The 26,955-nt window shown below is 40.7% G+C and overlaps 2 protein-coding genes across 9 annotated transcripts in view; one reads left to right on the top strand and one right to left on the bottom strand.

Annotated features, from left to right (window-relative positions):
• The window catches only part of m1ap (meiosis 1 associated protein), a 150,390-nt gene extending 141,629 nt beyond the window's left edge, over positions 1-8,761 (top strand). For 3 of the 8 annotated variants that reach the window (XM_069923472.1, XM_069923474.1, XM_069923473.1), the window contains one exon: positions 8,610-8,743. In XM_069923472.1, coding sequence (XP_069779573.1) covers positions 8,610-8,669 — 60 coding nt within the window. In that variant the 3' untranslated portion in view covers positions 8,670-8,743. Of the gene's footprint in view, positions 1-8,609 lie in introns of all 8 variants that reach the window. The other 5 variants (XM_069923466.1, XM_069923465.1, XM_069923475.1 and 2 more) reach the window with 4 other exon arrangements.
• dok1b (docking protein 1b) lies at positions 4,990-25,370 on the bottom strand. Its single transcript, XM_069923476.1, has 4 exons — positions 25,037-25,370; positions 23,565-23,643; positions 13,287-13,459; positions 4,990-6,843 (listed from the first exon to the last, which is right to left on the bottom strand). Exons 1-4 carry the CDS (start codon positions 25,352-25,354, stop codon positions 5,689-5,691), a joined length of 1,725 nt encoding a protein of 574 aa, XP_069779577.1. The 5' UTR covers positions 25,355-25,370; the 3' UTR covers positions 4,990-5,688.
• Positions 25,371-26,955: the final 1,585 nt, after the last annotated feature.

Here is a 26,955-nt window from a genome sequence, read left to right as displayed (position 1 = left end):
GGTCCTGGGAATGACAGAAATGCAGGAAGGAATGGAAATAGAAAGGGCACACGGAGCACTAGCTCCGAAACCACAGGCACATCAAAAACCAAGTTCCATCTTAGTAAAATTTTTGAGATACACGACAAGAGAAAATATACTGGAGCGGGCAAGGAATAAAATTAGAGAAGATAATAAACCATTGGAATACAAGGGTCAAAAATATTTTTTTACCCAGACATAAGTTTTGAACTCTTAAAGAGGAGGAAGGAGTTTAATACAGGAAAATCAACTTTATGTAAAAAAGGTTACAAATTCATATTAAGACATCCAGCCGTGCTTAAATATTTATACCCGGGAGCAAAACAGACTGTTCTTGGATCCAGAGAAAGTGCAAGAATTCATAAAATGCTTGCAGGACAGGAGAAGAGATGAAGAGATGTAACAAGAATGAAGAACAGCGATAAAGTATATATAAAGATGTAAAAACAATGTATATGTAAAGATCTAAAGAGGGAAAAGAGAAGGGAAGGAAGGGAGTAAGGCGGAAAAAAGAGAGCTTTGTTATATGTGTTAAAAAAGTGTTTTCTGGATAGAGTTGGGTGGAGGGGGAATAACCATCACTGCAAAATCAGTTGATGCTGTGAACAAGATCGCTACCCAAATGAAAAGGGGAGTTGTGGTTGCCCAGCAAGGGGTATGGGGCAACTCAGAGAGGGAGGGATCTTTTGGGGTTAAGGTATTAATGGATATGGGAACTGTGGGGGTACTTTATATCTTAAATGTGTTGATGTATATTTAGTGTAATAAGAGAAAACTAAGAGATGAAAATGGGGAAAATGGGGATGGAGGTGGCAAAGAGGTGGAAAAGAGATGTATGCAAGATATAAGATATGACTATAAACATTATCTGACTATAAACATTAATAGAATACAAAACCAAATTAAAAGGAAGAGGCTATTAAATTTATTGAAGAAGGAAAAAAATAGATATAGCATTTGTGCAGGAAACGCATCTAACTGAAGCAGAACATAACAAACTAAAGAGAGACTGGGTCGGACACGTAACGGCAGCATCCTATAATTCAAAAGCTAGAGGTGTAGCCATACTAGTTAACAAAAATGTACCAATCAAAATAGAGGAGGAAATAATAGATCCGGCAGGGAGATATGCAATGATACAGTGTCAGATATACTCAGAATTTTGGAACTTGCTCAATATATACGCACCTAACGAGGAGGATCAAAAGTTTATGCAGGATATTTTTTTGAAGATTGCCGACACACAAGGAAATATATTTATAGGAGGGGATTTTAATGTTAATTTGGACCCAAGTTAGATAAGACTGGACAAAAGACAAGTAAAAAGAATAAAGTAGCCAAATTTATGGTTAAATCAATGCAGGAAATGAAACTTATGGATATATGGAGGAGGCAACACACAAGAGATAAGGAATTTTCATATTATTCGAGTAGGCACAAAACTTACTCAAGGATTGATACGTTTTTGTTGTCAGCCCATATTCAAGGGAGAGTTAGGAAAACTGAGTATAAAGCTAGACTACTATCTGATCATTCACCCCTGTTATTAGCAATAGAACTGGAAGACATCCCACAAAGAACATATAGATGGAGGTTAAACTCCATGCTACTTAAAAGGGAGGAATTTAGAGAGTTTATTGAATGCCAAATTAAAACGTATTTTAAAATAAACACAGGATCAGTGAAAGACAAATTTATATTATGGGACGCAATGAAAGCCTTCATTAGAGGGCAGATAATAAGTTATGTGACTAAGATGAAAAAGGACTACAATCGGGAAATAGAACAGTTGGAAAGGGAGATAGTAAGTACAGAAAAGGAATTAGTAAAAAGGGATGATATAACGAAAAGGAGAGAATTGGCGGACAAAAAAATTAAATAAACATTCCACATACAAGGTGGAGAAGAACATAATGAAAACAAAGCAAAAGTATTACGAACTGGGAGAAAAAGCATAAAATATTAGCCTGGTAACTTAAAACAGAACAAGCTAAAAGAACAACACTGGGATCAAGGCAAAAGGACAAACAAATTACATATAATCCAACAGAGATTAATGAAAATTTTAAGGAATTTTATGAACAATTGTATCAAACTGAGAACGAGGGGAAAGATGATAAAATAGAGGAATTTTTAGCTAAAATTTAACTGCCGAAATTGCAAGAAGAGGAATAAAACAAACTAATAAAACAATTGAAATAGAGGAAATACAGGATATATTAAAAAAGCTGCTGAACAATAAAACACCAGGAGAGGATGGATTTCCACTCGATTTCTATAAAACATTTAAAGAATTATTAATTCCTCCTCTCCTGGAAGTAATGAACCGGATAGAAAAACCACAAACTTGCCAGATTCATGTAAGATAGCAATAATTACAGTAATACCAAAGACGGGGAAAGATCCATTAACACCAGCATCATATAGACCAATATCTCTACTTAACTCAGACTATAAGATAATAGCAAAATTATTAGCAAACAGATTGGCCGATTGTGTACCAAAAATAGTAAAACAAGATCAAACTGGATTAATTAAGAAAAGCTGAACAGTGGACAATGTCTGGAAATTTATTAATCTAATCCACGCAGTTCAAGGAAATAAGAATCCAACAGTGGCTATTGCTCTAGACGCAGAAAAAGCCTTTGACAGAGTAGAGTGGAATTACTTATATAAACTATTATAGAAGTTCAATCTAGCAGAAAATTATATAAATTGGATTAAACTATTGTATAATGGACCATTGGCGAAGGTAAAAGTAAATGGATATGTATCGAGTCACTTTAAATTAAGTAGGTCAACTAGACAGGGATGTCCACTATCCCCCCTCATTGTTCACCTTAGCAATAGAACCTTTGGCAGAACTGATAAGAATAGAAAATAAAATAAAAGGGATAAAAATAAAGGAGAAGGAGTATAAAATCAGCTTATTTGCAGGTGATATCATAGTATACCTAAGAGAACCAGAGGTATCAGTAAAAGAATTACATAAGAAATTGAAGGAATATGGAGAAATATCGGGGTACAAGATCAACGCAAATAAAAGTGAAGTGATGCCAATGAGTAATGCGGATTATACAGAATTTAAAAAAGAATCACCATTTAAATGGCAAACACAAGCAATCCGATACCTAGGGATCAGGTTAGATAATAACTTAAGCCACTTGTACAAATTAAATTATCAGCCACTAATAAAGGAATTGCAGGAAGACATAGAACATTGGAAAGAATTATCGCTAACGTTGATAGGGAGGGTAAACTGCATTAAAATGAATGTGTTCCTAAGGATACAATACTTATTTCAAACATCACCAATTCCCTTAACAAAAAAATTCTTTAAGGAACTAAAGAAAATAATAAGGAAATTCTTGTGGAAAGGGAGGAATCCAAGGGTAGCGTTAGATAAGTTAACAGAGAGGTATAATCAATGTGGTTTGCATTTACCAAATTTTAGAAATTATTATAGAGCCGCACAATTGAGGTTTTTATCAGATTTTTACCAGACAAGGGACAAACCAGACTGGACTAAGATAGAACTAGATAAAATAGGGGAAAAGGTACTGGAACATATACTTTATAAGTGGGATGAAAAGCTGGTGCAATATAAAAACTCACCAGTACTGCATCATTTACTCAATACATGGAAGATGATCTATTTAGAAAGAAAAAAATTAATTATCAAATACCAAAATTACTATTGAAGCAAAATCCGCTATTCCCTTTTACAATAGACAACCTTTCCTTTAGACAATGGGAGAGAAAAGGAATCAAAAGAATAGAAAACTTTTTTGGGAAATAATTTATTAACATTTGAACAGTTGAAGTACAAATATGGAATAACTCATGGTACAATGTTTGCATATCATCAATTGAAAGCTTATTTAAAGGATAAATTGGGAAACAGCTTGAGATCACCTGAAGGAAGCAGCTTTGAATACGTGATTACAGATACAATGATAATCAAACGATTTATAAGCTGCAAGATAAGGAAAATGAAATAAACTATAAACCTAAGCAGAAGTGGGAAAAGAATCTAAACAAAGATAAAATATGAAGTATGGGAAAAGTTATGTTCTGGAACTATGAAGGATACAATAAACACAAGGTTACGCATGATACAGTATAATTGGTTACAGAGGGTACATATTACTCCTCAAAAATTTAAAAAATGGGATTCAACATTATCAGATAGATGTTTTCACTGTCAGAAGGAAATGGGAACAACATTACATGCAACTTGGGCATGTACGAAAGTAAATACATTTTGGGAAGAATTAAATTAGATACTAAATAAAATTACAAAAAATAACGTACCAAAAAAACCACAGATATTTCTTTTAAGTAACATAAAAAGTGGAGAATTAGGCCTCAAATAGGATAAAGTGCAAAAAAAAAATTCATTATGAAAGCCTTAGCAATAGCAAAAAAAATGTATAATGTCAACTTGGAAAATGGTACATGGAAATGAATAAATGTATTTATTCCATTGGAAAAAATAACATATAATTTAAAAAATAAAGTCACAATGTTTGAACAAATTTGGGAACCGTACATGGAACATATCAGAGAGAGCTTGCCTCGGACTTCCATCCTCTAAAATGAGAATGAAAATGATAAGAAGACAAAATGACTAGAGTCAGTGGGTAATAAATAGATGACACAATTTTCTTGTTTATTTTCCTTTATGTGAAAATATTGTTTTATGGTTTTATTGTATTGTATATGTTGAATATTTATGGGTTTTGGAGGGGGGTGGGTAAAGGGGAGGGAGGGAAAGGGGAAAAAAAAGGGGAGAAAAGACCACTGTGTAAATTTAATGAGATATGTTTGTACATATTTTGGTTGATATGATTCACAGTGTGAAAAATAAAAAAATATTTTTAAAAAAACGTAAAAACACCTGTGGGAACTGTACCTTTAAGGAATGTGTAAAATGCAGATGACACAAAAGAAATACTAAACCTATGATCAAGTATTACAGTACTTTTTTAATGCATAAAAATAATCTTTACAGCAGGTTTTGGAGAGTATTCAGTACTCTTTCACCATAAGTAACTTGTGGATAGTCTTCTGCCAACTTCACCACTGCCATTTCCACATCATTCCACTTTAGTAAACATCTATTTCCATGCCATGACCTCTCATGCTTCTTTTCAAAGAGTCTGCAGGCCTTTGTCCTTCTCCGTCATCACAAGCTGAACAAACCACTTGGGAAGGCAGAATGACAAACTCAGGGGCAGCCCTTCTGCTCCAACACGAACATTCCATGAACAGAATCCTCATCCCGTTAGTTGCCCAAAACTTGGATAGAGGTGGTTCAAGAGAATGGTTGAAAAAAAAGAGTCACTCATTGCCTGGCTCGACAGGAACTGAGCAGAAGCACATTAAAATCAAAAACTGGACTGTTTTCACATTTAAAGGTATCTTGGTCATTTTTTAAAAAATCTATCATTTGTATCACAGTATCCATGACTCATGTCTCACTGCTAAAAGAAACAGAAGGAAGTAAAATGACAACCAGTTTTGTTTTTTGTGGCTGTTGGTGCAGGATAACTCAATGCCCTATTCTTGCTTAAGGCAGCATTCCAGAACTTAGAAACATGAGTGGACAAACAAATAATGTGCTTTCAAGACCTAAAATTAAGACTAATCTCCAGATTCAGCCCATCAAAGATTCCCCAGATCCTCATAATCTGAGTCCTGGTTAATTGTGAGTTCATCAACCGATGTTTCCATCTCTAGCTTTTTTGTCTTCGTAACCTTGCTGTAAATACAGTTATTTGAGCTGTTAAAATTGCTTCTGAGCATTGATTTCTCTGGCGCAGGGTTGGCCAACACCTTTCCAGTCTCTTTGATGTCTGCCTGTTTATCTTTTACAAACAGCCTGCTGGTTGGTTTAGGTGCAGGCAATGGCTTGGACCTGGGCTTTCTGGGTTTGGCAACCACCTGTGAACTGCTTTTTGAAGAGGGTGGCATGCACTGGTTATCGGTGGTGGGAGGATATAGCACTCTTTTCTTCCAAGAATCCTGTTTTTCTTGCTTGGCCTCATCATATATGGGAGTGGGCACAGGGAGTGGGTGGGGAGCCCTGCCCTCGGGTAGCTGTTGGGGTGCTCGGCCTTCTGGCTCATCATAGATGTGTTCCTCTGGCTTGGCAGAAATGGTTGCCCGTGAGAACTCATAACCCACCTGCTCGTATATGTCTGCATATAGAGGTTCCACATGCCTCCCTTGTGCCTTCCCATTTTTGAACACCTGACGAGGGGTTGGAAGGACACTGGGTGCTTTGGGGACACTGTCCAGTGGATCTGAGTACAGACTGTCCAAGTTGCGATTGCCTGTGCTCAAGGCATCAAGTGGGTCAGAGTAGATGGAGGTGGGGTCAGAGTTCACAACATGCTTGACTACAGGAGATCGCGGGGGAGTTGGTGGGCTTGTGTTGGGAGGATCTGGCAGACTGCGAGCTTTCAGATGTTTGGACAAGTCTTTCTCCTCCAAGCCCTTGGACGCCACTTGCTCCTTTTTAGCAGCTGGGACCTCTGCCCCTCCAGCTCTGCTGCTGGGGTTTCCTTTAGCCCCAGAGCTGCTGCTCACACCTGCTGAGTTTGGAGGCGACTGGTCGGTGGTCAGAGAATCAGCAGATCCGCTCCCGTCTCCGGGTTCTGAAGGATGATGGCTGCGATGATTCCCCTCAGCCTCGGCCTTCTGCTCTTGGATGCAACTTTCCACAATCAGGAATATGTCGTTGCCATGCTTGGTCTCAAAGGTGAAGTTCCCTGGACCAGAATCACACCTGCGTCCAGCCTCGAAGGAAAACATGACCTGATGACAAGAAGAAAGCTCAGTGAATGTGCCATCCAGTAAGGGGGAGGGATGGGGAGCTCTTTACCAACCATGGGTGGCACGGTTAGCATAACACCTTTACTGCGCCAGCGATCATGACCGGGATTCCTGGAGTTTATCAGGTCTCCCTGTGTTTACCTGGGTTTTCCCTGGGAGCGCCAGTTTCCTCCCACTGATGGAAAAGTACCGGGGGGGTGTAGGTTAATTGGGTGTAAATTAGGTGGCATGGACTCGTGGGCCAAAATGGCCTGTTACCATGCTGTATGTCTAAATTTAAAAAAATTAAAACCAGATTTGGAAAGATCAGATAAAGGGAAGGTATACAATCTCCACATGGTTTTATAAAACCATCTGTTTGCCGTCTTTTGAAGAAGGAAATCTACCCTGGGCTTAGTTGCAACTTCTGACCTTTAAAACCTCTCCAAAATAGCCCCACAAGCCGCCAGTTCAAAGGCCTTTAGAGTCTGATCACTCTGTGCTTGCCTTTGCTCACAACACCAAAATTCTACGAATCACAGGGCGATACAGCACAGAAGCAGGCCCTTCAGCCTGTCAGGTCTGTGCTAGCCATCCATATGCACTAATCCTCATAAAATCTCCCCAGATTCTGCCACTCACCCTTTACACTCAGGGCAATTTACAGTGTCCAATTAACCTATCACACTGCACTCCCTTGGGATGCGGGAGGGAGCCAGAGCTACAGGTTACAAAAAAGGAAAGCACACACTCCACACGGACAGCGCCAACAGCCAGAATTAAATCTTGGTCTCTGGCGCTGTGAGGCAATGGCCCTACTAGTTGTGCCACTGTGCCACCCCTAAACACCAATCAATCAATGGAGGGCTATGGACACGTGCAGGTAAAAAAGATTTAGTGTAATTTGGGATGTTCGTGGGATGACAGGGCCTGTTCTTGTGCTTCCTGTTCTCTGTTCCAATAAACTTAAACAGAGAAAATCAATTTACAAGGAGAGACTGAAATTTATGAAATGAACGATAAATAAAGGTGTCTTGTCTTGAACATGGTGTTTTTGAAATGTAATGAAGCATCAAATTTGTAGCTAGCAAGGTTCCGTGAAAGAAGAAATTTTTAAAATAGCATTGTTGGTCAAGAATAAATTGTGGGCTGTTCTACTTCTGTCTGAGGCCAAAATTAAACTTGAGTCGGTGGAATGGTGAAATAGCAACACTCCCTGGTGCACCGCCATTCTGGCTTATCAAGATGCCTTGCAACCGCTACCTCCTTAGGTTCACTGGAGAAGGACAGAAGACTGAAAGGAAAATCCACTCTTTCATACATTTGTTAGGTCAAGGCCCTGTTCCACGAGAAGTATCCAGCCTAGGTTTTAGATGGGAGGTTTGGACAGAGGTTTCTCTTTAATTTTTTTTTTAAAAAGGGGATTCATGCACTTTATTACTTCATCAGCTCAGTGATTCCCAATCCTAATTTATTGTAGGTTAAAGGAACTTTTCAGGTCATAATGATTGATGAATTCCACATGATGAATTGCAGGCAGCAGATTTAACATTTCTCCACTTCCAAACCATGCATTAAGAAAATCATATCTGGATTTTTGTCATTAGGGTAATCTAACAATCCAACCACGCCTTCACAGTTCATGCGCTCACCTGCATAAAAATGATAGGCTCCAATTTTTTTTTAAGAATGTTTAAAACAGTTATTGTAGCATTGTTAGTAAAATCTTCCTCTGCCTCTGGGTTTTCCCTTTGAATTCTTTCTTTCAGGCGCTTCGCATACTCCTTTATGCAAGGGCTGTGCTGAAAATAACTTCTGGGAGATGGTGATTCAATACAATATCAACACCACTGACAGTGAGATTCTGAGACTGCTCGACTGAATAGGCCAGAGTTCTTTTTGATTAAACTTTAACGAAGACTGGTTGCCCCTGTGAACATTAAAGCTTCCTTGGCCCATTTCATAACCAAAGAAAAAAAATGGTAGAGCTGTTTCCTCTCACCCCGTTGCCCGACCCAGAGATGAAAACACCAGCAAAAAAAATAAGCATCTCATTTCGTAGTTTGCAAATATGGAGTTGCTGTGCTTCTCAAAATTTCAATCCAACTGAAATAGAAGAACCTGGTCATTTGGAGGGTCTGTCATTGCCTCAGAGCCACCCAAAGTATTTCTCCCAGAAATTGAATCACAGTTTTGAAGCGTGGCACTACTTTGAGCAGATGTAGCAGGCCCCTTCACATGACAAGTTCCCAAGCAGATATTCATCTGATAATAAACAGCAAATACCATATTCACTGCCCAGAAACAGGTCACTCAGATTTGACATTTATACTCTGTACCAGATTCCTCACAGGATTCTAATTCCATCCATATTATGTTCTATCCTTCATCTCTCAAGCGCTTTTCCACATTTCACTGAAGAAGTAGATGATGAGAAAATACAAATGCTCTAAATATTGTTTTAATTGTTCTTATGTCATGGTCACCATTTGTTGCCCAATGACAGTGAGCATCAAGGATTTTTATACTGGGGGTGGAAGGGTTGATTGGAATAATGGGCAATAATTTTCATCATTAATAAGTCACTTTACGCAGAGAGAGATGAAGACCATAAGAAAGGAGCAGAATTAGGCCATTCAGCCCATTGAGTCTGTTCTGCCTTTCAAATCATGGCTGATGCATCTTTCAGCCCCATTCTCCTGCCTTCCCATAACCTTTGACATGCTTACTATTCAAGAACCTATCAATCTCTGCTTTAAATATACCCCATGACCTGGCCTCCACAGCTCTCTGGGGCAAGAAATTCCACAGGTTCATCACCCTCTGACTACGTCCTTTCATTCTGAGACTGCAGCCTTTGGTCCTAGATTCACCTTGTAGGCTTTTTATCTCTTACTCCAAAATATAGTGTCCCTCAAACAAGTGAATGGATTTTTCAAGACAGAGTTAACAATTAAGAATAGATCAAAAAATGGAGGTTCCTCGGCCTATCAAAAGATCCTTGGCTCTTGTAGAGTCATATAATTGTTTCCGCTTTTGAGTCATTTAACATTTTTCAAGCTCCTGTTCAATCTGCTTCCACCATTCCTCAGAAAGGAGGTTAGCAAAGTCAGCGTGGTTATTAGTGCAACACCATTACAGCGCCAGCGACCCAGGTTCAAATTCGTTGCTGTCTGTAAGGAGCTTGTGCGTTTTCCCTGTGTCCGCATGTGATTCCTATAGATACCCCAGTTCCTGCCATGTCCCAGGAACATGTGGGTTTAGTTAGTTAATTGGTCACATTGGTGGCATGGGCTTGTGGGCCAGAAGGTCCTGTTTTCATGCTGTATCTCTAAACTTAAAAATTCAATTAAAATTAAAACTCATTCCAGATAACAACGACCTGCGAGAATGTATAAAATTCTTGTCCAAGGCTCCCTTATCCACTTGTAATTAGAAAGTGGGTTAAGGGGAATAAATAGAGGTCTCTCTCTCTCTCTCTCTCCCTCTCTCACACCATCCCTTCGCAAGCGAATATGAACACGGTGCCTTGTGGCTCTTCTGTCCTTGTTTCCCATGGAGCTTTAGGCACTACATGGCCGGGGCAAGGACTTGGAGGTGAGTGCTTGACCAGGACCAATGCCTCCCTCTGGGCCCCACGCCACTGGGCCTGGCGGAGTACGAGGCACAGCAGCCAGAGTGACATGGGATTGCCCCGCAGTGGTCTGTTCCAAGACCGTGCTCGCTGGCCATTGTCCTGACGGATCCTTCGCCCACCGAGTTTGCCGCTGCAGATTGCTAGGGAAACTGTTTCCCGTGCTCTGCCACAGCTGCCAGCCCCTGCTGCCAGACTGACATGTGCTATTTGCCCACAGCTGGGACCCTTTCTAGGCACTGACGGCTGGGCGAGCCGAGCCCGGGGATTTGAAGTCAGAGTTGCCTTCTCCTAGTCTGAAGAGGCAAAACCTGCAAGGCAGCAGGTATTTAAATGGAAATTAAGGGAACACATGAGCATATAAGTGGGCTGAATGGAATCTTTCTGTACCGTAAACCATGTCTAACTGTGAACAAGAATTTAGCTCAATATATTTAAAGGGAAGTGGAAGCAGGGCATTGATGTACAACATAACTGGTTGTTATGCAGAAGCAATGAAACAGCATGGATGCAGAACGAAAAGTCGGCGAAGTGAATATCCTCTGGTCAGCCACTTCCTCTGTGTAGAGTTCTTCAATCACACTTTGCATCTTGCATCGGAAAATGCATCAAGTGACACACTGTGTCAAAGGTCACGTTGTCTTGTGCCTTGGAACAGTGCAGTCAGATCAGGAGGAAGTTACCAAGCAAGTAACTTCAGTCTAGATGCACTAAAAAAGGACACGGGCCTTGATACAAAAGGGGAAGAGTGCAAACATGCAGTTCCTATGATATTTTAAATAGTTTCCATCCAACTTTGTAGGGTAGACAAAGAGAGCTACATTGATCATTTAGCTTGTCAAAATGTCAGCTACACATTCTACTCACGTCTTTCTGAAAGCTCAGTGACAAAAGTGATTTTGTGCTTTCATGAAGAAAGCTCATCAGCACCTCTACTTCCTCAGGAGTTTGCGAAGGTTTGGTATGACATCGGAGACCCTGACTAATTTCCACAGAGACGAGATGGAAAGTGTGCTGACCAGCTGGATCACGGTCTGGCACGGGGACACCAATACCCATGAGTGAAAAGCCCTGCAAAAAGTAGTGCACACTGCCCTGGACATTGCAGGTAAAACCCTCCCCACCATCGAGAACTTCTATAGGGAACTTTGCCGTTGGAGAGCAGCAGCAAAAATCAAGGATCCACACCACCAGCACACCCTGTTTTCTCTGCTCCCATCAAGACTCGTACCACCAGGTTCAGGAACAGCTGCTCTCCCTCCACCATCAGACTCCTCAATGACAAACTCAATCAGGGACCCATTTAAGGACTTTTACTTGTGCACTTTATTGACTTTTTTCTCTCTCTGTATGGCACAGTCAGTTTGTTTACATTTCTTTATTGTTTACATCTGTACGTTGAGTAGTTTTTTTTTGCACTACCAATAAGTGATAATTCTACCTCACCTACAGAAATGATGCCATTTCACATAGGCTCTGACAACAAGTCTGAAATCTGGATTTTAAGATCAGAACCAAAGGCTCTGGGCATGCGTAGAAGTAGACAAGAATTTTATGCCTACACAGTGAATTGTTAACCGGAATGAGTTCTTTCAACAGATTCAGTTGGAGCTCAAAAAATGCGAAGAGATTAAATAAGGAACCAAACGCAGGTAAATTTTCCATACCTTGATGAAGGGCTCTAGCACAGTGTCTGTAGATTTTTGAGTTTTATTGCTGGTAAAAGAAGAACTCTGCAGATGGTGTAAAACGGAGCAATGCACAAAATGCTGGAGGAACCCAGCAGTCAGGCAGGAAACTAATGTTTTGGGGTGAAATGCTACATCACAAATGAACCAAAGACCATCCTCTCATGCTGTGTCATCAGAAAATAATTTTTTACTGGAATTTCGATTGTTAGATGTCCTGAAAAATCTATTCAGCCATTTGAGGGACACTAGACTTTGGAATAATAGATTTTTTTAAAATCTATGTTATCCATATCTGTTAATTCAATGGATGATGAGCTTTGTCTTCACTCTGTGTCTTGCCCTGTTTCCCAAGTTATAAAGGCAGTGCAAGCCATCATTCAAACCACCTCCGTCAACTCTTCCCGCTGCTTTAGAAAAGCAGCCTATGTATTAAAAGACTCATCCCCCCCCCCACCCCAGTCACATCCTCTTCTCCCTCCCTTCATCACGAAGAAGATTCACAAGTGTGAGATCACGATGATTCAAGGACCGTTTCTTTCCCACGGTTATCAGTCTCCTGAACAAACCTCACACGAGTCCAATCATGTTGCCTTTGCTTCACTCTAACTGATGTCTCTCTGTAACTCTGCACCGTGCGGTGCTTTTGTTGTAGTACTATGCAGGGGTTAACAAGCTGGATTGCATACAAATCAAAATTACTCACTGAACCTCAGAATAATGTGACAACAAACTTGAATTTGAGGAATAGAACACAAGACTGAGGAAACATTCTCCCAGCATCCAGCCTGTCAAGAACTTTAAGAAGTTTTGAGGAAATCTCTTATTCTTCTAAACACTATTGAATGCAGGTCTAGTCTACTTATCAAAACATCACAGCAAAATATATTTGGATAGGTGGCCAAAAGCTGGGTGACGAGATACAGGGTTTGACGAAGAGTGATTTTGGAAGGATTTAAAGCCTGAAATGTAATAAGCTGAAAGCTGCCATTAATGAAGCAATTAAACAGTGATAAAGTAGAAGACCATCAGGCAAACCAGAATTTTATAATAAAGTGCCTCATGGCTTTTTAAACAATCAGCAAAATGCACAGCTGGACACTCCCAATCGTGTCTGAGATTACCTTATCGCGGCCGTAACGACGCATTAGTTGGTATGGCCATTTAAACAGAACTTCTTTGGTTTTGGTGTCTTTCAGTAGCAGGCTGGTCTTGTCTGCTTGCAGAATGTACGTCCCGTGGAGATTGCACCTCTCCGCCGCTTCAGTCTTCTGCATGTTTACCCAGAATGCACTCACTGCACAAGGAGAGGAAGGAGGACACATTGCCATTTAATAAGAGGGGAGGTATAGATTAAGAATGGTGCACAACCAATGTGATAGAACACAATAGGAGAATAAAACCACTCCACCCTTCATCCTACCACACACCAGTCAACGAGACTAGTCTTTTACTGGTAAATAATGTCACCATATTCCCATTTAACATCCCTTAAATGGTACAGAATGAATGAAAATATATTGTGGATGATTTCTGCTGTAAACAGGCACAGGCCTCTAGTAAAATGGATGATTTATATACAGTCATAGTGAGGTATACAAATCACAGGAAGGTTTGGGGGATCCAAGGATTTTTTTAGCCAACGGATGTTTGGAATCTGGAGTGCACAGCCTGAGGGTGTAGTGTACTGGAGGCTGAGAGACTTTCACAACAGTTAAGCATCATCCAGACGAGCATTTGATTCACCAGAGCAAGTAAACCATAGAGCATTACACGCCCCCTTCGGCCCTTCTGGTCTGTGCTGAACCTTTTTTTGGCCCAGTCCCACTAACCTGCGCCTAGTCCGTAGCCCTCCATAGTGCTCCCATCCATGTACCTGTCCAAAATCTTCATAAAGATTAAAATAGAGTCCGCATCACTACTTCAGCTAGTAGCCTGTGTGAAGAAGTTCCCCCTAATGTTCCACTTAAACTTTTCCCCTTTCACTCTAAACCCATGTCCTCCGGTTCGTATCTCACCTACCCTCAGTGGAAAAAGCTGACCTACATTTACTCTATCTACCCCCTCATAATTTTAAATACCTCTTTCAAATCTTCCCAACCTGTTTAACCTTTCCCAGTAACTCAGTTCCTGAAGTCTGGGCAACATCCTAGTAAATCTTCTCTGCGCTCTTTCTATACTATTGATATATTTCCTGTAGTTCGATGACCATAACTGCACACAATACTCCAAATTTGGACTCACCAATACAACTTTAACATTACATCCCAACTCCTGTACTCAATACTTTGATTTATGAAGGCCAATATGCCAAAAGATCTCTTTACATCCCTATCCACCTGTGACACCATTTTCAGGGAATTGTGTATCTGCATTTCTAGTTCCCTTTGTTCTACTGTACGTACCATGTATGTCCTTTCTTGGTTTGTCCTTTCAAATTGCACACCACACTGCATTAAATTCCATCTGCCATTTTTCAGCCTATTTTTGCAGCTGGTCTAGATCCCTCTGCAAGCTTTGAAAACCCTCTTCGCTGGCCACAACACCTCCAGTCTTAGTGTCATCTGCCAGCTTGTTGATCCAATTTACCACATTATCATTGATATAAATGACAAACAACAATATTCCCAGCACCAATCCCTGAGGCACCACTAGTCACAAGCCTCCAGTCTGAGAAGCATCATGCACCATTACGCTCTGGCTTTTCCCATCCAGCCATTATCGAATTGAGTTCACTACTTCACCATGAATACTTAGTGTCTGAACTTTCCTGACTAACCTCCCATGTGGGACCTTTTCAAATTTCTTATTAAAGTCCACGTAGACAACATCCACGGCCTTTCCTTCATCAACTTTCCTTGTAACTTCTTTGAAAAACTCTTCAAGGTTGGTTAAACACATCCTACCATGCACAAAGCCATGTTGACTAGCCCTAATCAGTTCTTGTCTATCCAAAAACTTGTATATCCGCTCTCTTAGAACACCTTCCAGTAATTTACCTACTACTGAGATTAGGATCACCGGCCTATAATTCCCAGAGTTACTTTTGAAGCCTTTTTTAAACAACAGAACATGAGCTAGCCTCCAATCCCCCAGCACCACACCCATATAACCATATAACCACTTACAGCACAGAACAGGCCAGTTCAGCCCTACTAGTCCATGCCGTAGCAAATCCCCACCCTCCTAGTCCCACTGACCAGCACCCGGTCCATACCCCTCTAGTCCCCTCCTATCCATGTAACGATCCAATCTTTCCTTAAATGTAACCAATGATCCCGCCTCGACCATGTCTGCCGGAAGCTCATTCCACATCCCCACCACCATCTGCGTAAAGAAATTTCCCCTCATGTTCCCCTTATAATTTTCCCCCTTCAATCTTAAACCATGTCCTCTAGTTTGAATCTCCCCCTTTCTTAATTGAAAAAGCCTATCCACATTTACTCTGTCTGTCCCTTTTAAAATCTTAAACACCTCTATCAAGTCCCCTCTCAATCTTCTACGCTCCAGAGAAAAAAGCCCCAGTCTGCACAACCTTTCCCTGTAACTCAGACCCTGAAATCCTGTCAACATTCTCGTGAACCTTCTCTGCACTCACTCTATTTTGTTTATATCTTTCCTATAATTTGGTGACCAAAACTGTACACAGAACTCCAAATTTGGCCTCACCAATGCCTTGTACAATTTCATCATATCCTTCCTACTCTTGAATTCAATACTCCGATTTATGAAGGCCAACATTCCAAATGCCTTCTTCACCACACCATTACCTGAGTATCAGCCTTGAGGGTACTATTTACCACAACTCCTAAATCCCTTTGTTGCTCTGCACATCTCAATAGCCTACCATTTAATGCATATGACCTATTTAGATTTGCCTTTCCAAAATGTAACACCTCACACTTATCTGTATTAAATTCCATCAGCCATTTCTCAGCCCACACCTCCAGCCTTCCTAAATCACCTTTTAATCTACGGTAATCTTACTCACTGTCCACAACACCACCAATCTTTGTATCATCCGCAAACTTGCTTATCCAATTCACCACCCCTACATCCAGATCGTTAATATATATAACAATAGTGGACCGAGGACCAATCCCTGAGGAACTCCACTAGTCACCGGCCTCCAATTGGACAAACAATTTTCTACCACTACTCCCTGACACCTCCCATCCAACCATTGCTGAATCCATTTAACTACCTCCTTATTTATACCTAATGCCTCCACCTTTTTTCCTAACCTCCTGTGGGGAACTTTGTCAAAAGCTTTACTAAAGTCTAAATAGACAACATCCACAGCTTTCCCTTCATCAAGCTTTTTTGTAACCCCCTCGAAAAACTCAATCAGGTTCGTCAAGCATGATCTACCTCTGACAAAACCATGCTGATTACTCCTTATCAATCCCTGTACCTCCAAATATTTGTAAATACCATCCCTCAGAACACTTTCCATCAACTTACCCACCACAGACGTCAGACTCACGGGCCTATAATTCCCAGGTTTACATTTGGACCCTTTCTTAAACAGCGGAACCACATGCGCCACCCTCCAATCTTTTGGCACTACCCCCGTGACCAGTGACATCCTAAATATCTCTGTTAATGGCCCCACTATCTGTCCACTAGCCTCCCTGACTGTCCTTGGGAATATTTTGTCCGGTCATCATCTTTATCTTTTTCAACACAGCCATCACTACCTCCTCAGTTATCCTTATATGCTTCATTACCTCCCCACTATTTTTCTTTACCTCAACTGGTTCAATATTTTTTTCCCTAGTGTATACTGAGGAAAAGAAATCATTCAAAATTTCCCCCATTTCCTCTGACTTCTCACTCAGCCTACCCTCACTATCTACAAGGGGTCCAATTTTATCCCTCACTAATCTTTTACTTTTCATGTACTTATAGAAACCCTTTGGATTTATTTTTACTCTGTCTGCCAAAGCCTCTTCGTGCCTTTTTTTTGGCCTTTCTAATTTCTTTCTTAAGATTCCTTCTACACTCCTTGTAGTCCTCCTTCAAACAGTCAGCTCCCTGTTCTTTATACCTCTTGTACACCTCCCTTTTTCTCCTAACCAAATTTCCAATATTCCTCGAAAACCAAGCCTCCCTATGACTTCCAGACTTTCCTTTGATCCTCACTGGGACATAACTACTCTGTACCCTCAAAATTTATTTTTTGAATATCCTCCATTTTTCATTTACACCCTCACCTGAAAATATCCTGTCCCACTCAATACTCCCCAAATCCCTTCTTATTCCTTCGAAATTTGATCTTCTCCAATCCAGAACCTCAACTTTAGGCCCCTCTTTGCTCTTCCCTAAAATTAACCGAAAACTAATAGAGTTATGATCACTAGACCCAAGTTGTTCTCCAACATTAATGTCCCATACCTGACCTTGCTCGTTCCCTAACAGGAGATCCAGTATTACACCGTCCTGAGTCGGTTCTTCTACTAATTGATTTGAGTCGGTTCTTCTACTAATTGATTTAGAAAACAATCTTGAACACAATTAACGAACTCTAGCCCATCCAGCCCTCTAACTGTGTGGGTATCCCAATCAATGTGAGGGAAGTTAAAATCTCCCATGATCACTACCTTATGATTCTCACACATATACGTTATCTCCCTAATTTTCTTGGCCCATTTGCTGCTCTGTAATACACCCCTATTAGCACCCTCATGCCTCTTCACCCCTCAATTCCACCCAAACAGCCTCACTGGATGATCCCTCCAGACCATCCTGCCACCTCACGGCAGTAATGTCCTCCCTAACAAGCAGAGCAACTCCTCCCCCTTTTTTACCCTCTGCTCTATCACATCTAAAACAAATGTATCCTGGAATATTAAGTTGCCAGTCCTGCCCCTCTTGTAGCCAGGTCTCACTAATTGCCACAATATCATGACCCCAAGTATCTATCCATGCTCTAAGCTCATTCACCTTGTTCACTATGCTTCTTGCATTAAAATACATGCATTTCAGAGAATGACCCTCACCTATATTCTCTTTTCTACCTTTACCCTAATCTCCATCTTACCTTTGTTATCGTTATTATTCCTATCTAGGTGGCCATGCTCCCGTGACACTGCTCTCACACTCTGTTCCCCACCCCCCTGCCAAACTAGTTTAAATCTTCCCCCACAGCTCTGCAGTTTCTGCATGAGCCTCCCTCAAGGTCTGAGGGAATATCTCATCAGGCCCTGGGGATTTATCCACCCTTATTTGCTTTAAGGCAGCGAGCACTTCCTCCTCTTAAATCTGTATTGATTCCATGACCTCACTGTTTGTTTTCTTTTACTTCCCACGTCTCTTTGCCTGTTTCCTGAGTGAATACTGATGAAAAAGTAAAACATTTAAGATCTCCCTCCATTTCTTTTGACTCCATACAAAGCCAACCACTCTGACCTTCACTTTTGTCCCTTACTATCATTTTACTCTTAACATACCTTTAGTATTTTTCTTCACATTGTCTGCCAAAGCAACTTCATGTCTTCCTTTAGCTCTTTAGAACATGGGATGAGTGTAGAGGGGTACTTAATGTACAGCATGAGTACAGTGGGGCAAAGGGTCAGATTTTCTACTGTATGAATTGTGGCAAGAGATGAAAATGAAGAAAGCCAAACAAAGCAGCAGACTTCATTTCCAGAGGGGGAATATTAAGAAGCATACTAATGTTAACTTTATGTAGAATCTTGGTTAAGCTATGAACAACTCCAGACTATGATGAACAACTCTGGACTCCACTTTGAGAGAAAAACAGAAGTATGAGTACTACACTGGAACTTTTATCCATTGGAAGGTTTGAATTTTCCTTGCTCTTTTCTCAAGAAAGCTTTACAAAAAGAACAGATTGGAGAAAATATTTCCTCTCGCAGGCCAGACGAGAAAGAACAGCCTTGAAAATAGAATAGGTACTTGGGAATTAAGATGCCTCTTCTCTCAGACTAATGAGCTCGTGGAGCTCACAATGTCCTGGGAATGGCTGAGGCAAATTGGGTAGACATTTGTGAGGCTGAATAAGGAGAGGAGAGAAAACGAGCAATATGTTTGAGGCTAGTTGAAGACAGACCTGGACGCGTCCTGGCAAGGGTTGCATGGAACAGACGTGTAGAGCTCTGCCCCTTAAATGCTTCTGACACATCAAGGCAATATCACTTGAGGCATGCAAAGGGCAAGTTTTGACAGAATGGGTTTCAAGAACTGGAATGAATTGTTATGAAGAATATCGGACATGGGTAGAGTTTTACAGCCCAATACAATAGATATACAGGTTCAGTTAATAATTAGTTAGGCAACTGGAATTTTGGCTTTGTTGCAAGAGGGGTGCAGTATAAAAATAAATAAAATTTGGTATGAATTTATTGCCAGTTGGTAAGAGTTCACTTGTGCACAGTTTTGGTTTTACTTCTCGGCTAGCACAAGCCTTGGAGGCAGTGCAGAGAAGGTTCATTGTGAAAGTATGAAAGGCTACTGTCACAAGACAAATTTAAGCAATACTCTTGAGTTTAGAAGAATGTGTTGGGATGTATTCATTAGGAGGAGGCTTAACTTGGGTGAATAAAGTGTGTTTGATTTCTCAGAAGGTAATTTTGTAACTAGGGACTAAAATCTCTGGAAAATGGGTCATTGATTAATGCTGATTTTGAGGAATCTTCTCAGATGTGTTTGTGAATCTTTGGGACTTTCCACCCCAGACACTTTCAGAAGTCACTTCTATCTACTCAGGTTGGATAGGTTTTTGAACTATGGAGTATGAAAGGTTGTGGTGAATGTTCAATGCAAGTTGCTTGTCAGATACGTAAGTGCAACGTCAAGATACACCAAAATCCTTACTTGCTGCACCCACAGAGAAATCTGTACACAGTGTCTCTGTTCTCCAGGGCGCTGACGTTAAATGCCCATCCTGCCTTGGTCACGGTCTCTCTGTTCTCCAGGGCGCTGACATTAACTGCCCATCCTGCTTTTGGTTCACTTTCCCCAAGCATCTAGTTCTGGTTGTAATCTTAGAAACCCTTCTTCACTGTTGACTGTATCATAATTTTGATGTCATCAGAAAACTTACAAATTATATAAGAAATAGGAGTTGGTCACCTGGCTTCTAAAGCCTGCTCTGCCATTCAATAAGATCATGGCTGACCTAGCCATGTAGAGCTCGGTTTACCCATCTTTTCCCCATAACCCTTAATTCTCCTACAACGCAAAAATCTATCAAATTTGTCTTAAATATATTTAGTGAGGTAGTTTCCATGCTTCCTTGGGCAGAGAATTCTACAGATTCATTGCTCTCTGGGGAAAGCAGTTCCTCATCTCCATCCTCAATCCACTCCCCTGAATCTTGAGACTATGTCCCCCAGTTCTAATCTCAGTGACCAGTGGAATCAACTATCCTGCCTTTATCCTGCCTGACCCTTTCAAATTTTTGTCTGTCTCTGTAAGATGCCCTCTAATTCTTCTGAATTCCAGTGAAGGAGTCCCAGGTGACTCAATCGTCTCCTCATAAGATAAATCATTCTTTTCCATAATCATCCTGATGCCCCTGCTATGCACACACTCCAAAGTCAGTATATATTTTCTCTAACCAAGACTGTACGCAATGCTCTCAGCAGTACCCTGTACAATTACAATAGAACTGCCCTGCCCTTAAATTCAACCCCATAGAAACACTATCTCGTCCTACTGTGCAAACATGGTATGAACGATAAATACAGTTGACTGACTAGCAATGAAGGCCAACACTCCATTTGTCTTTAAACAGGAAAGTCTACAAATGCTATGATTGTAGTGCACCGGGCCTGAGCCCTTTGTCAAGGGCTAAATGCAGACCATTAAATTCCTCCCCCGAGTCTCTCCCCTTCCCTATCTCTGTCTACTTTCCTCCAGCTTTCCACCCCCTTCCCTTCCCACTCAGAGAGCTACCCCCTCACCTTTGTTTTCTCCTACCCTCCCTCCTTTTACCTGTTAACCTATACTCTGCCCCTACCCCTTCGCCCTCCTTTCCCCGCCTTTTTATTCAGCTGCCTTCCTGCTTTTCACGCATACCTTGACGAAGGAATGAGGCCACAAACTTCCTAGAGGTGCCCTACTGAGATTTTCTCCAGCACCTTTGTGTATTGCATTCCATTTGCCTTTTAGATTACCTGTTACACCTGGAAACCAACCTTTTGCAATTCATGCACAAGTCCCTCTACAACAGCATGCTGCAATCTTTCACCATTTAAATAATAACCCATCTATTTTTCTTTCCTAAGTGGATGACCTCACATTTACCAACAGTGTACCCCATCTGCCAGCCCCTTGTCCATTCACTTCATCTATTTACATCTCTCTGCAAACTCTCGCATCCTTTGCACAATTTGATTTTCCCCTCAATTTAATATTATCAGCAAACTTACAAACGCTGCATTTGGTCCCTTCCTCCAAATCGTCAATGTAGATTGTGAACAACTGCAGGCCTAGCTCTGACCCCTGTGGACTTCTGCTCACCACTGACTGCCGCTTAGAGAAATACCCAACTTTCTGCTCTCCATTGGTTATACAATCCTCTTTCCATGCTAATACATTTTCCACTCAATTTAGAATGATCATAAAATTTCGATATGCAACACTCAGTCCCTCTTCCAAATCAATCATGAATAGTTGTCATCCCAGCACCAATCCTTCATCCACGCTAAATGCATTGCAGCTGATTCCATGGGACCTTATAGATAAACCTTTACGTGGCATCTTATCAAGTGAGTTCTGGAAATCTAAGTATTATACTGATTTGTTCTCTTCTTTGAGTTACTTTATTTCCTTGGTTATCCAAACAAAGCTGGCTTTCTCTACCCTTTCTTTCCTTGCTTTTAACTGAATATACTTTTGTTGATCACTGAGAAAAATCTCTTTGGAAGTCTTTCATTGTTCCTCTACCATTTAGCCTTTGTTCTTAGTCTACTCTAGCTAACTCCCCTCTCATCCCATTGTAGACTCTCCTGAGTAGAAATAATAATAAAAGTTTTAGATGAATCTATTGGATTCTCCATTTGTAAGAGAAATTCAATCATATTCCAAGATCATTATTCTTACCTGTCTCATTGCACAGGACCAGATCTAAATACCATGTTCCCTTGGGTCCATATCACGCTGCTCAAGGAACCCATCATGAATTCCACCTCAACACTGCTTCGACCAACTTGATTCGCACAATTGTTGTGCAAGTTAAAGCCCCCCCACAACAACTGCCATTCCATTCTTTCATGGATGAGATATTTTATTATTACCTAGAACACAGAAACCCACAGCATAGCAAAGGCATTTCAACCTCATAACTCACTCTAATAACTGCCTAGAATTTCCCTACTGTATAACTTTCCATTTTTCTCAGTTCCATGAACGTAATAGTCTCTTAAAAGGTCCCATTGTACCTGCAGAATGGGTTCATGCACCCACCACCCTTCTGTGTGAAAAATCTACTTCTTACAGAGTTCACCTGTTTTTCCTGGTGCTCGGTTTCCTTCCATGTCCTAAAGACATTGCTGCCTAGAAGGTTGGGTTGGTTGCATACAAGGAAGGAGAGGTCACATGGAAAAAAAAATGGGCTCATGGGATTGCTCTGAGCCACCATTGATTTGATGAGCTGAAGAGCCTCCTTCGATGTCTTACGAATGTGCAGCAATCTGCAGAAAAGATCCAAGAGCTTGGCTCTTTTGCATAAAAGATCCTGTCTTTCTGAAGGAATAAAATGGTTGCAGGGATGAGGGATTTTGGTTTCAATGTTAGGCTGGAGAAGCTGAGCAAAGAAGATCAAGAGGATATTTGGTGGAAGGGTACAAAATCAGGGTTGGTTAAGAAACCGGTCCCGCTGAGCTCAAGAACAAGGGGCTCCAAATTAAATGAAAAGCATGAGAGTGGGTGCGAGGAAAGGGAATGGGGGTCTGTAACTCACTGCCTTCAAGGATATCAAAAGAGAAGTGGAGAAGGACTTGAGGTGAAACAAGTTATTGGGCGAAGGGGAAAGGGCAGGTGAAAGGGATTGATGGGACTATTCTGCAGGGAGCCAGCATGGACTCAATAGGATGAATAGCCTCTCTCTGTGCTGCAATGATTCTTTGATCCCAAGAATTTGGTTCTTCCCAGTGTCCTGATCTATATTATTCTTCAATCATTATCACTCAGGTGCATTAAACAAATACAGCACGTGTAAAGCTCCGAGTTGCCTGAGAGATCATGTTAAATTAATTAATTTTCTTCTTTTGAAAATACATAATCGATGGACAGATAAGTAGGCCCGTCTTTAAATTTCAGCTTAATCAGTAGCACGACTGGAATGAAATGAGTTCACCACAAGTTCTGCATTTATAAACCGTTGCAGGCATCTACATCTTCAGAAGGATTGCCAGCCAATCCATTCAGCTCACCTTCTGATCGTGAGTAGTAGATACTGTTCTCCGCCATCTCCAGAGATTTTGATCCACAAAAGGTGTCCACAGCGGGAGGCTGCAATGAAGGAGACAAATGTAAGGCAAACTAAACTAATTAGCATTGAAGGGAGGGCACTGTGGCATTCAAAAAAAAATATATTGCATAAAGTACCAGTCATTCAGGAGGTACACAAAAGACTTCAGACACTGGAATCTGGAGCAAAATGTACGTTTCAACAAAACATATGGGGTCTTTATTTAATTTTACATTTGGCCCTCTGTAACAGGCCCTTTCAGCCCTCGAGACTGTGCCATCCAATTAATCTTTTGAAGGTGGGAGGAAACCACAGCCCCCAGGGGAAACCCACACAAATACAGGGAGATCGTACAAACTCCTTCCAGACAGTGTGGGATTTGAATCCTGGTCCCGATCGCTGGTTCCCTAACAGCACTACACTAACTGTGCTGGGTTGTAGGTTAATTGGGGTATTTGGCCAGCATGCGCCAATGGCCCAAAACGGCCTGCTGCCGTGCTGTATATCTATTTTTTTTTTTAAAAAGGTTTTCTGACCCAAAACATCATCAAATCTTTTTCTCCATCTGACGTGCTCGACCCACTGAATTCCTCCCACATATTTGCTTTCGGGTTCCTTAATGTGTCAACAATCTAAAATTAATTGATATAGTACAGTATTATAAACATTAGCAAATTTAAAGCCATAGGATTACAGAAGTAGCAGCAAGGATACAAAACGAGCACAGAAAGAAGGCAGCAAGGCAAGTTAAATCGACAAGGCTGTAAAGTCAATGGAGTTCTTGACTTCAAGAATGAATTTCTTATGTATGGCAACTTGTGTTAGAAAGTTGGGCCCAATTCTGGGATAAGATGTAGGCAAGATTTATGGCATATTGGAGTTTAATCTGAACATGTGCAAGGTGTTACACTTTGAGAGGTTAATGACAGATCTCTAAACAGCATTAATGTGCAGAGGGATCTGTGAAGTGTTGGAAGCCAAGGGAAAACTTGAAACTTGAATTTATGAACCACATAAATGGACTGTCAGAATATTTTCTCCAAGATAAAAATTTCAAATACTGGAAGACATACATTTAAGGTCAGAGGGTGTGGTTTAAAAGAGATTTTTCTTTTTGCAGAGAGTGGTAGGTGCCAGGAACAGGTTGCCAGGGGCAGTGGTGGACAGAGACGAGATTGTAGCATTACAGAAGCTTCAAGATAGACAAATGAATATGCTGGGGATAGAGGAATGCATGTCACGTACTGGCAGCAGAGTTTTTGTTCAATTTGGCATCAGGTTCAGAACAAATACATGCTGTACTCTTCTATGTTCTAAATAGTTTAAAATAAAAAAATTACACATCAACTAGCTCACTCGCCATTTCTTTGAGGTCCCATATGTCGGTTAATATCCTCTGCACCTTCCAAGATCATCAGCTTTTAAAAGACTCACCGGGAATGCTGTCTCACAGAGTATCTCAAGCCATTCTGCGCTGGTTGTTTTCTCTGCCGCAAAGGTGTACAGTTTCTCCTCAGTTTCGATGGTGAAGGCAGACATGGAATCCTTTGGGCACACCTCGTTTGGAACTTGTGTGATACTGATGCAGTCAGACAGCCGGATGATCTTTTTATCCATTTTTTTGGTGGTTTGCTTCTCAGATACATTGACCCCATCCTTGGTGTCAAAGAACTCCAGCCGGGAGATCCCATACTGACTGGCTGGGTACAGGACAAACCAATTCTTCCTCCAGTATTTCTGCAAAAGCACCATAAACTAAAATGTCAAGATCCATGCAAGATGTGATTTGATCCATTAAAACCAAAGCAACATCACTGACGATTCCCTTGATTCTTCCTGGGCCTGCACTTCAGAAGAATCACTGAAACATTTCCCAATTACACCTTTGTCCTATGAGGATTTAACAAAGTAATGCAGGAGCAGGTGTCCAAAGACTCTCTGGATCATCTAGAAAACAGCAACTCATACTCTTCATCAACTGCATCTCAGCCTTCAACACCATCAGTGCTGGTCAAGAAGCTCCAAACCCTGGGCTTCTGCACCCCGCTCTGAAACTGGATCCTTGACTTCCTCACGGGAAGACCACAGTCAGTACCAACTGGAAACAATGTCTCCTCCTCACTGACTTATTTAGTATCTGATTTAATTCTTCCCAAAACGTATTTACTTTCGTACATGCCCAAGTTGCATGTAATGTTGTTCCCATTTCCTTCTTACAGCAAAAACATCAATCCGATGTTTTTTTAATTTTTTTTTTAATTTTTTATTTTTCACACCATAAATCACATTAGCCATGATATACACTTTTTCTTTTTCACACATATACAGTGACTTTTTCTCCCCCCCCCTCCCTCCTCCAAAGCCACCCCCCACCCCCCCCCCTCATCCATTTTAGGTATACAATCTAGGTTGCATTAAATCAGTCAGACAATGTTGTCATTCATCAAAAATACACCAGAAATTCTACAGAGTCCATTCTTTTCTTTCCTTCTCCTTCCATCGACTTGTTTTGAGGAGTAATATGTACCCTCTGTAACCAATTATACTGTATCATGCGTAAGCTTGTGTTTATTGTATCCTTCATAGTTCCAGAACATAACTTTTCCCATACTTCATTTTTTATCTTTATGTTTAGATCCTTTTCCCACTTCTGCTTAGGTTTATAATTTATTTCATTTTCCTTATCTTGCAACTTAATGTACATGTTGGTTATAAATCTTTTAATTATCATTGTGTCTATAATCACATATTCAAAGCTGCTTCCTTCAGGTGATCTCAAGCTGTTTCCCAATTTATCCTTTAAATAAGCTTTCAATTGATGATATGCAAACATTGTACCGTGAGTTATTCCATATTTGTAGTTCAACTGTTCAAACGTTAATAAATTATTTCCCAAAAAACAATTTTCTATTCTTTTGATTCCTTTTCTCTCCCATTCTCTAAAGGAAAGGTTGTCTATTGTAAAATGGATTAGCGGATTTTGCGTCAATAGTAATTTTGGTATTTGATCATTCATTTTTTTCTTTCTAAGTGGATCGTCTTCCATGTATTGAGTAAATGATGCAGTACTGGTGAGTTGTTATATTGCACCAGCTTTTCATCCCTCTTATAAAGTATATGTTCCAGTACCTTTTCCCCTATTTTATCTAGTTCTATCTTAGTCCAGTCTGGTTTGTCCCTTGTCTGGTAAAAAACTGATAAATACCTTAATTGTGTGGCTCTATAATAATTTCTAAAATTTGGTAACTGCAAACCACCTTGATTATAACTCTCTGCTAATTTATCTAACGCTACCCTTGGATTCCTCCCTTTCCACAAGAATTTCCTTATTATTTTCTTTAGTTCCTTAAAGA

Source organism: Narcine bancroftii, chromosome 3 (assembly GCF_036971445.1).
Source record: "Narcine bancroftii isolate sNarBan1 chromosome 3, sNarBan1.hap1, whole genome shotgun sequence".
NCBI classification, from domain to species: domain Eukaryota; kingdom Metazoa; phylum Chordata; class Chondrichthyes; order Torpediniformes; family Narcinidae; genus Narcine; species Narcine bancroftii.
This window is presented reverse-complemented; position numbering and strand designations above follow the sequence as displayed.

Bases quoted from the DNA above. Each gene is read 5' to 3' on its own strand.
- dok1b (XM_069923476.1), bottom strand. From the start codon at position 25,354: ATGGTGCTTTTGCAGAAATACTGGAGGAAGAATTGGTTTGTCCTGTAC. The intron at 23,644-25,036 runs GTGAGTCTTTTA...CCTTCATTGCAG, and splicing joins TCTGTGAGACAGCATTCCCG to CCTCCCGCTGTGGACACCTT. The intron at 6,844-13,286 runs GTAATCTCAGAC...TCTTGTCATCAG, and splicing joins GTCGTTACGGCCGCGATAAG to GTCATGTTTTCCTTCGAGGC.